The sequence below is a fragment of the Macaca fascicularis genome, chromosome 20, assembly GCF_037993035.2.
Source record: "Macaca fascicularis isolate 582-1 chromosome 20, T2T-MFA8v1.1".
NCBI classification, from domain to species: Eukaryota; Metazoa; Chordata; class Mammalia; order Primates; family Cercopithecidae; genus Macaca; species Macaca fascicularis.
This window is the reverse complement of record NC_088394.1, coordinates 44,126,467-44,137,514: the sequence shown is the minus strand read 5'-3', so window position 1 is coordinate 44,137,514 and position 11,048 is coordinate 44,126,467. Positions and strand designations below refer to the sequence as shown.

Sequence of the window (11,048 nt, the reverse complement as noted above, 5' to 3'; positions counted from 1 at the left end):
TTACGAGCAGGGCTTTGATAGACCAAAGGAGATTGCCCAGGATCAAGGGTATGGTGTTAGGGGTGGGTTAGGGAGGGTGGTTAGAGAAAGTTTCGCTAATGATTTGGACCTGAGGTCTGAGAAGATATTTAAAAAGAGGGATCAAGCACATGCTAAGGAGAGAAAAGAGCAGGCACCCAAACCTCTGCATGACCCCAAAATGCTCCCGGCAGGGTAGTGCCCCCTCTCCTGGCTGCTCAAGATGGGATCTAAGCTGCCTCTAACTCCTGCTGTCTTTTCATGTTCTCTGATTCTGGGAAACGAAGAATTGGCAGGAACTGAAAATGACTAGGAAGAGGACATACTGGGTGCCCAACTCTTCTGGTGGCCTTGTGAATCTTGGCATCGACATAGGCGATGACATGGTTTCAGGACTTAGTTATGTAAGTAGATCTCTTAGCATCAGCACCCCAGGAAACTGAGTTGGCAGATTATTTTCCATAGTCATAAATTACGTCGAACAATTTCTTCCTATACTTATTTACCCTTGAATTTGTAAATTTTCTTTTTTTGTTTTCTCTCTCTCTTTTTTTTTTTTTTTTTTTTTGACTCAGGGTCTTGCTTTGTCACCCAGGCTAGAGTACAGTGGCACAATCATAGCTCACTGAAGCCTCCTGGGTTCAAATGATCCTTCCACCTCAGCCTCCTGAGTAGCTGGGACTATGGGCACATACCACCACACTGAACTAATTTTTAAATTTTTCACAGAAACGGGGGTCTCCCTATGTTGCCCAGACTTGTCTTGAATTTCTGGCCTCAATCCTCCTGTCTTGGCCTCCCAAAGCACTGGGATTACAAGCATGAGCCACCCCACCCAGCTACTCTTGACTTTTTTCAAATGGACCTCAGGCTTCCACAATTAGATCAATTATAATCCGTCATCATGGCACACCTTCATGGTTTATGCATATCTCTATGCATAAGATTTGTATAGAGATTAGATTGTATCTATATCTATCTGTCACCTATTACCTACTTATCTATGCATTTACTCGTAATAATAATCATCATCATCATCTGCAAACCCATCACCAACATATCAGCTTGGACCTTGACAATCAGACGCAGCAATTGGTCTTCCCCCATCTCATTCCCCAACCCTTCCTACCTGATGTAACCACTATTCTGAACCTCTTTCTGTCAATCCTTGCTGTGCTTTTAAAATAGTATTATTTTATATAGAATATATTATGTATTCTATATGAAGTCCTAAAAATTACCTGTCCTTTTATTTTAGTTGTCAAAAGGGAAACATATAATATTTTAGGATTTGCTTTTCTACTTGTTGGTTTCTTTTTAGTAGATTTACCCTCAAAGAGTGACTTGGTCCCTCATTCTGCGGGTAACTAACTATGACACCCTTTATTCCTGTGTAAATTGTTTAGTCTCAGATAAAAATCCAAAGAGGTAGAGTGACTTGGCCAGACTTACTCAGCAAATGTGGGGCAGAGCGAGTGCTGGGACCTACTTGTTCTGACTCTAGGCCCCCTGCTTACTCCCAGTGTGGAAGCCTTTCTTTAGGAAGCAGGATATAGAAAAATCCATCTCTCCATGGGCATCTGGTCCAACATTCCCTCAGGACAGAATTTATGAGTTTTGAAACTGATGCTCTTTTGTTTTTCTTTTCCAAGAAAACCTACACCCTCCAAGATGGCCCCTGGAGTCAGCAAGAGAGAAATCTGGAGGCTCCGGGGAGGGCAACTGTCCCACCGTGGGGGAAGTATGATGCTGCCTTGAGAACCATGATTCCCTTCCGCCCCAAGCCAAGGTGAGTCCTGATGGGGGTGGTGGGGGAGAGCTGTATCCACCAGGTCAATGATCCCTAACCCTGCCAAATAGACCTCTCGTGAAGGTTGTATAACTACGTCCCTACACAGCCAAAACCCTTCAGAGCAGCCTGAGGCACACCAGGGAGGCACATTGTCATAGCCATTCATTCATTATTTATTCATTCAGAAAGGATCATTGAGCACCTACATGTGCCAGGCACTGCGCTACACCACACGGGAAGAACAGTGAGCAAACAGACGTGATCTTTGCCATCAGGGACCTCACATGGGAGACAAAGACAATGAGCAAATAGACTTGTGCATGACGTGATTACAAGCTGTTTAAGGAAGGTGCTGTGAAGAAATATGCGAGTGTTGAGGGACAGGAGAACCATGACAACTTGATAGGTTCTGAGTGGCTTAAGCTGAGTGACACCTAAAGGGAGAACAAGAATTTCCTAAGCAAGAGTAGCAGAAGAATGTTCAGGGAACAGCCTCTGGGACAGCCTTGCCTGGAGGGGCAAGGAACACAGCATGATGTGTCCAGGAACTGAGAAAGAAGGAGGCCAGTGTCACTGGAGAGTCTTGTGCGATGTGGGCGTGGCATGAGGTGAGGCTGCAGAGGAAGGCGGATCAGACAGGTTCTCAAAGGTCACATTAAGGATACTGGCCTTGGTTATAGGAGTAACCAGGAGCCACAGGAAGGCCCTAGGCTGTTAACCTTACATTTAAGGATGAAAGAAATTCAATGTATACCCCCTGAATCAATCATAGTTTAATGTAATCATCCCCAAATTGCTTTCTTTTTTTAACAGAAAACAGTCACAAGAAAATTTTGTTTGTTTGTTTTTTATTTTTATTTTTTGAGATGGAGTCTCACTCTTTTGCCCAGGCTGGATTATAGTGGCATGATCTGGGCTCACTACAACCTCCATCTCCCAGGTTCAAGTGATTCTCTGCCTCAGCCTCCCAAGTAGCTGAGATTACAGGTGCCTACCACCATGCCCGGCTAATTTTTATATTTTTAGTAGAGACAGTTTTCACCATGTTGGCCAGGCTGGTCTTGAACCCCTGACCTCAGGTGATTCACCTGCCTCAGCCTCTCAAAGTGCTGGGATTACAGATGTGAGCTGCCGCACCCGGCCAATTTTAATAGACTTTAAAACTATGTGCAAGTATAAAACATTGGTTTTTATTTCAAAAGTTGGTGGAACATATCCAGTCATTAAACAGTCAACAAAACGTATGCTAGTAGATTACATAAAGACTATGTACAATATAAAAATAGCTGAAAACAGTCTTCCCTGTAAAAATAATTTAAAGTGAACTTTTCAATTTAAAATATCATCCATTGCAGAAACAGCCATTTAATATGAGTTGTTTTTTTCTTTTCCTAGCAGTAATGGTTCTAGCAGGGTATTTTATGCATAAAGAATATATTTCAAACCCTTTTTATTGTAATAAATACTAAAGCAACATAGGAATACTTCATAATTTAGGACCAAGTTGCTTTCTAACTTAATACAGCCTTGCTTTCAGGGGCCCCTACAGAATCATACTCGTAAGCATGCACACGCTCATCTATTCGTTATTTATTGACAAGATCTTAACGCTCTGTTAGTCTGACTCTTCAGTGTTTAATCACCAAAAGTTAATTTTGTGTTTACGATTTCTCCTTCTCTTCAACATGTTTTCTAAGATTTTTATCTATCAACAAACTGCATTTGTTTTCCCATTTTTAAACTCTGAGCTTCTGTCCTTACTGGTTGCATTGTTACCATACTGAATTATGTTATCTCCACCAAGAAAAAAGAACCTTGGTACTTTTGTTCACCTGGGTAACCTCATCTTAGATAAATATATTGTTTCTGTTGGGGCTTTGAGATATTAGCACTAGTTCATAGGTCTTGTCCTGTCTTTTGTGATCATAAATAGTACAATCTCTTGCCCTCCCCTCACCCACTCCTTGCTCCAATATCCCTGGCAAGGGCATGTGGCCAGCCTTGTGGAGAACACAGGATATAAAAGGGTGGAGAAAAGATGTCATAGCCCCTCTCCCCTACCCTCAAAAGAAATCTTGTAAGTTCGGCATTTTCATCTTCCCATCTTTCTCCTCAAGTCTCTTTTCAAATTGCATTTTCTTCCCACTAAAACACATAACCTTAAAGGCAATTTTGAAAAAAAAAAAAAGTGGAAAAATGACACATAATCCCAACACCCTAATTTAATCATTTTTGGTATTTGTAAATCATTCTTAAAGATAATACCTTATCATCTTTAACTATGTATGCATTCAATTTTATTGTTTGTAAAAGTTTCACAGAAGAATTAAAGCCATGAGAACCTCTCTTCCTATTTCTTTGCCAACTCCAACTCCTTTTTCAATGTCAACCACTATCAGCAATGTGATATAAATGTATATACTGTTTTGTCTGCTTTCCCTCCTTTCTTCCTTTTTTATATAAGTAAAAAATATATATACTTTTTTTTGGTTTTTGTTTTTTTCCTTTTGAGACGGAGTCGTGCTTGGTCTCCCAGGCCGGAGTGGCAGTGGCGTGATCTCGGCTCACTGCAACCTCTGCCTCCCTGGTTCAAGCGATTCTCGCAACTCAGCCTCCCAAGTAGCTGGGATTACAGGCATGCACACTACCACACCAAGCTAATTTTTGTATTTTTAGTAGAAACAGGGTTTCACGATGTTGGCCTGGCTGGCCTCAAACTCCTGACCTCAGGTGATCCACCCTCCTCAGCCTCCAGAAGTGCTGGGATTATAGGCGTGAGCCACTGCGCCCTGGGATTACAGGCGTGAGCCACTGCGCCCGGCCAATACTGAGTTTTTAATCTGCAAGTGGTCTTTTTTTGGCTCTTGCTTGGAACTCTTCCTGTGTTCTACATATAAACAAACCTTATTGAAAAAAAAAAAATCCAAACATCTACACTGAATTTGCATTTGCATTTTATAGTATGGGTAGATCATAATTTCTCTCTTTTTGTTTAAATAATTCCCCAGTTAATGGGTACTTTTGTTGTTTATGGTTTTCATCTTACAAATAAGAGTCATGAAAACATGTTTGTGTGTAGATCTGGGTGACCTCGTTGTGTTTCTCTATGGTTATCATTCATCCTTGCAAAATCTTGATCCTGACTTCATTCTTATCCCTGTGGCCCCTCTACTAGGTTTCCTGCCCCCCAGCCCCTGGATGATGCTGGTCTGTTCTCCTACCTCACCATGTCATGGCTCACCCCGCTCATGATCCAAAGCTTTCGGAATCGCTTAGATGAGAACACCATCCCTCCACTGTCAGTCCATGATGCCTCAGACAAAAATGTCCAAAGGTGAAGCTGAGCTGGGCAAACCAGTGGAATAGTTAAAGGCTATCTCTTGGTGGGATGATGACCAGAGATGCCTAAGGGTGGTAGGGAGGGTCCACCCCAGACCACTTGGCTCTTCCTGTAGGAAGAGGCCTCATACTAGGTGAGGGTTTTTAACCTGGGGTTCATGAATCTCCTACAATGGTATGGATATTTTGTACATACAGGCTGGAGATCTTTCTCTGGAGCAAGAATTCACATCTCTTATCAGATTTACCAAAAGGTTTGTGAACCCAAGAAAGTTATTTATTTATCATTTTTTACTTTATTTTTATCACTATTTTTATTTTTGAGATGGAGTCTTTCTCTGTCACCCAGGCTGGAGTGCAGTGATGCAATCTCAGCTCACTGCAACCTGCGCCTCCTGGGTTCAAGTGATTCTCCTGCCTCAGCCTCCCAAGTAGCTGGAATTACAGGCACTTGCCACCATGTCTGGCTAATTTTTGTATTTTTAGTAGGGACGGGGTTTCACCATGTTGGCCAGGCTGGTCTTGAACTCCTGACCTCAGGTGATCCACCTGCCTTGGCCTCCCAAAGATCTGGAATTACAGGCGTGAGCCACCACGCCTGTCCCAAGAAACTTAGAAATGACCACTTCTAGTTCGTTTTGATTTTCTCTTCTGGATCAGGCATTCGACAGTGACACTGAGTATTACTTTGGGTAAGTGGCCCAGTCTCCCAATGCTCAAGCCACCGCTAACTAGTTGTATGATTTAATTTCTTGTACCAGCTGTCACACACGGTAATATGAGGACAAAAAGTGGGAGAATATGAATATGTGATTTTAAAGGTCCTGTATTCATGTTCCTACCTCTAGCTGCTTCATGAGAGATACCAGGTGGAAAATGAGTTCCCAAATGTGTTCTGGAAATTATAGTCTCATAAGAGCCTCCCCATAAAGAGCATTCAGTAGTCAGAGGAGTTTGTGAAATGTTGTATTATAGCCAGATGTTGGAGGCTTACAAAGCAACTTAACATATTGAAGGCACATGTTTTCACATGGAGTACAGAAACTGGGTAAACTTTGACCCATTCCTTCTCAGACTTACTTGGTAAGAAAAAAAGAAATGGTTCCAGGAAATACTTTTTGGATAATGCCAGATATTGGTCAGAATCTCACCTCTTACTGACTATGATATCAGACAAGTTTCCCTTTCTGGGCCCTGTGTCTTTATGTATAAAATAGTGGATTGGCCGGCCGCAGTGGCTCACGCCTGTAATCCCAGCACTTTGGGAGGCGGAGGCGGGCAGATCACGAGGTCAGGAGATCGAGACCATCCTGGCTAACACAGTGAAACCCCGTCTCTACTAAAAATACAAAAAAATTAGCCGGGCGTGGTGGCGGGCACCTGTAGTCCCAGCTACTCAGGAGGCTGAGGCAAGAGAATGGCGTGAACCCAGGAGGCGGAGCTTACAGTGAGCCGAGATCACGTCACTGCACTCCAGCCTGGGCAACAGAGCGAGACTCCGTCTCAAAAAAAATTTAATAAATAATGGATCATAAATTTATTTCATGGTCCTTCATAGGATTGTTGCAAGAAACGAAAGAGGTGATAAATTCATTTTTTAAAGGACACAGAGAATTGCTTGAACCCGGAAGGTGGAGGTTGCAGTGAGCCAAGATTGCGCCACTGCACTCCAGCCTGGGTGACAGAGTGAGACTCCATCTCAAATAACAATAATAATAATGTACCTGGAAAAACACTTGATGCTTAATAGGTAACCAGCTAAGTCAATGTGAGTTTGCTTGTTCTTCTCTAACCATTGTGAGTACAAGATCTCCTGACTTCCTTCCATTCTCTTCCAGTTCACTGATTCTCTTTTTAATTTCATTACTCACAATGTCTGTCCACAAACACTTTTGCAATCACTCCATTTTTGTTTTTTGTTTAAAGATGAGGTCTCACTACATACGCAAACTACTAAATACAGAAGGAATGGAAGAATTAGAAAACTCATCATTTTTCCAGCACTAGTGGAGGTGGCGCTAGGCAGTGGTCATCAGTGTTGGAGATCTTGAAAATGAAGGAGGCAGGCTGACACACCCTAACCCACTGACCCCCTCAACATTCCTAAAAGTGGGACACCAGACATCATGTGGTTTCTGATGTGAGGCAACAGGAAGTACACTACATCACCTCTTAAATTTTTTTTCCAAATGACTTGAATTCTGGATTTCATTAAGCCTTAGGTCTAATGACCAGTTTATTAGGAAGCACAGGGGAACAACGATTATGTTAGACAACACCATGGAGATGCAATCAGTCCAGTTCAGAGTGTGTAAGATCCTACAGAATGAATAAAAATCAGTTTCTTCAACAAATAAATGGCGTAGAAATGCAGACCAGGGGAAATGCTTACAGATTAAAATGCAACTCAAGAGTTCTATCAGATTTCTCCTTTAGATGCAATGTGTGGACCTTGTTTGGATCTTGATTCAGAGAAACTAACTTTATAAAGACATGTTTAAATAATTAGAGAAATTTCAATACAGACTGGGCATTAAATGCCATTAAGTAATTATTGTTACTCTGCTGTTACGTTATTTTATTTTTTTGAGACGGAGTCTCGCTCTGTCACCCAGGCTGGAGTGCAGTGGCGCCACCTCGGCTCACTGGTTCAACTCGCCTCCCAGGTTCAAGCCATTCTCCTGCCTCAGCCTCCCAAGTAGCTGGGACTATAGGCGCCTGACTGTAGTATTATTTTTATTGTTACTATGGTTTTTTTTGTTGTTGTTGTTGGTTTGTTTTTTGTATTTTTTGAGATGGAGTCTCACTCTGTCACCCAGGCTGGAGTGCAGAGGCATGATCTCAGCTTACTGCAACTTCTGCCTCCTGGGTTCAAGCAATTCTCCTGCCTCAGCCTCCCGAGTACCTGGGATTACAGGCTCATGCCACCATACCCAACTAATTGTTGCATTTTTGGCAGAGGTGGGGTTTTCACCATGTTGACCAGACTGGTCTCGAACTCCTGACCTCAAGTGATCCACACGCCTTGGCCTCCCAAAGTGCTGGGATTACAGGCATGAGCCACTGCACCTGGCCCTGTTGCTATGGTTTTTTAAGGGACTTTATCTGAAAGAGATACATACTGAAGCATTTACAGATAAAATGATATGATGACTGAGATTTGCTTCAAATCCTCCAGGAAACAAAAGTCAAAGGGAGGAGACATGAAACAAAAATGTCAAATATTTTTAATTCTGGAAGAAGGGGGATGAGTACTCAGAAGATTACTACATTGTTCTATTCTGTTATGTTTGAAAATTTCTGCAACAAAACTCCTGGCTAGCAAGAACTAGGATGTTTGGATGTCACATGCAAAGAGATTCCACTAGTTCCATTATCCTCTTTTCAAGGCTTCACCGCCTTTGGGAAGAAGAAGTCTCAAGGCGAGGGATTGAAAAAGCTTCAGTGTTTCTGGTGATGCTGAGGTTCCAGAGAACAAGGATGATTTTCGATGCACTTCTGGGTGTCTGCTTCTGCATTGCCAGTGTACTCGGGCCAGTAAGTGGCAGAGTTGGTGAGGTTTGGGGGACTCTAGGCTTCAGAGGTTTAGAAATGGAACTGGTGGCATGTTCAAGTCCATGCCGTGAGTTAGAGATGCATTTGTCTTTCAGTTGCTGTCTAGAAAGGGAAGACCTTTTGAGGACGGTAGAGCATGGTGATTAGGAGTAGCTAACTACCAAGGAGTGGCCCTGTAGCCACTGCTTGGGTTCAAACCATGTCCCTGCCACTTAGCTGGTGGGTGACTTCGGGCAATATAGTCATGCTTTCTGTGCCTTGGTTTCCTCATGGAATCCCATGGAATCCCATGCACCCTCAAGTGTAGACCTTATGGAAACCCTTGCATGTAAAATGGAGAACTGCCTCATAGGGTAACATCAAATGAGATAAGTATATAAAGCACTTAGAATATGGCCTGGCTCAGAACATGTTAGCTCCTCTGAGAAATGGCTGAGCAACTCTGGGAATGTAGGTAGCAGGAAATAATGGTCTTCTCCAGGTACCATGGTTGGGATGAATGGGCTTTATCTCCCATCATTCTCCAGTTCCTCAGCCCAAGAGGCTCATATGAGAGAAAGAGTCTGATTGGCCAACTGGGGTCACATGATCACTGGTTGGCCAGAAGAAGTAGGGCACTTTGATTTACAGTCCAGCCTAGACTGCACCAACGGGGGAGATGGGAATCTTCCCAGAAGAAAACTGAGGCACTGGTACCAGCTCAGGGGAGGTGAATGTAGGTCAGGAAGAAACAGCAGTCTATGACAGAATGGAGATAACTGAGTCGGGTGACAGGTGCCGGGTCTTTTAGATCCACTCTCCGTCATTTTCCATCCTGCCCTGTGCCCCTAGTGTGGATCACATTAATGAGCCCCCACTGCCCTCTGGCTTCTGGTTAGGGTTGACCAGTGGGAGATTCCAAAAGGAGACTGGAAGGAGGGAGAAGATGAGGTCAGGATACGTATTCCCTGGGCGGCCTCCCTCCTTGTCCTTGGAGGCAGGTGATCAGAGCTCCTGTCCAGACCCTCTCTGCGCGCCTCACCCCTTTTGGGCCCTGGAACCTCTTCCTGCTCTTGCCCCTTAGGTCAAAGGAGGCCACTGTTCCCTGCTGTCACCAGCTCCATGGTGCTCCACCAGGCCTTGTTGGATTTCCTATATTCTGCCCACACCTTTGTAAAGCCACTTCGTTAACTCCTAAATCACTCTTTTGTGTGTGCCCCTTGTCTCCTGTCAGGATGAGGACAACCACGTAAGATTTCAGAACTGGGTCAGTTGAACTCCTAAGTCTCCTCCAACTGGACCTTAAGCTTCTTGAGGGCAGGATTGTGCTTAGTCAGTTTTGATCCTTCAACAAATCCGCAGCATGAATCAGACCTCCCAACCCTTCTTCCAGCAACAAAACATCAAACGTGTTTGGCGGGGCAGTCTGAATGATCCAAACTCCCATTTCCTTGTAGACATTGATTATACCAAAAATCCTGGAATATTCAGAGGAGCAGTCGGGGAATGTTGTCCTTGGAGTGGGACTCTGCTTTGCCCTTTTTCTCTCCGAATGTTTGAAGTCTGTGAGTCTCTCCTGCAGTTGGATCATCAACCAGCGCACAGCCATCAGGTTCCGAGCAGCTGTTTCCTCCTTTGCCTTTGAGAAGCTCATGCAGTTTAAATCTCTAATACACATCACCTCAGGAGAGGTAAGCGGCTGGGACTGCCTATTCCAGGCCATGCTTCCCTACGCTTCCTCCAGACATCACTGCCCTGGAGGCCAAGAGAGGGAGAAAAGGGGGTTAGGAGAGGAAGGAGAAAGAGAAAGAAGAGAATTCCTAGGTTGAGTGTGGATAACCATCAACAATTGCCTCTGTGTCATGAAAGCAGGTCAACAATGATGCAGGAAATGCCACTTACATTCAGAGACTAGAGAGGATTTATCCATTCATTCAACAAGTAGGAGCTTTGGGAGGCCAAGGCAGGAGGGTTGTTTAAGTCAGGAGTTCAAGACTAGCCTGGGCAACATGGAAAGACTCTGTCTCTACCAAAAAGCAAAACAAAACAAAAACAAAAATCAACCATCTGTGGTGGCTCATGTCTTGTAATCCCAGTTGTGGAAGGCCAAGGCGGGAAGATTACTTGAATCCAGGAGTTTGAGACTAGCCTGAGCAAAATGGCAAGACCCTATCTCTACTTCCAACCCTGCAAAAAAATAAAAAAATTAGCTGGGCATGGTGGTGCATGTCTGTAGACCCAGCTACTCAGGAGGCTGAGGTGGGAGGATCATCTGAGCCCAGGGAGGTTGAGGCTTCAGTGAGCCATGATCACACCACTGCACTCCAGCCTGGGCAACAGAGTGACAGCCTGTCTCAAAAAAAAA

At 43.8% G+C, this 11,048-nt stretch overlaps 1 protein-coding gene across 1 annotated transcript in view; it reads left to right on the top strand.

Annotated features, from left to right (window-relative positions):
- The first annotated feature begins 323 nt into the window (after positions 1–323).
- The window catches only part of ABCC11 (ATP binding cassette subfamily C member 11), a 63,956-nt gene continuing 53,231 nt past the window's right edge, over positions 324–11,048 (top strand). Inside the window, exons 1-5 of the mRNA XM_065537743.2 lie at positions 324–422; positions 1,671–1,807; positions 4,986–5,144; positions 8,539–8,686; positions 10,141–10,374. Coding sequence (XP_065393815.1) covers positions 324–422; positions 1,671–1,807; positions 4,986–5,144; positions 8,539–8,686; positions 10,141–10,374 — 777 coding nt within the window. The remainder of the gene's footprint in view (positions 423–1,670; positions 1,808–4,985; positions 5,145–8,538; positions 8,687–10,140; positions 10,375–11,048) is intronic.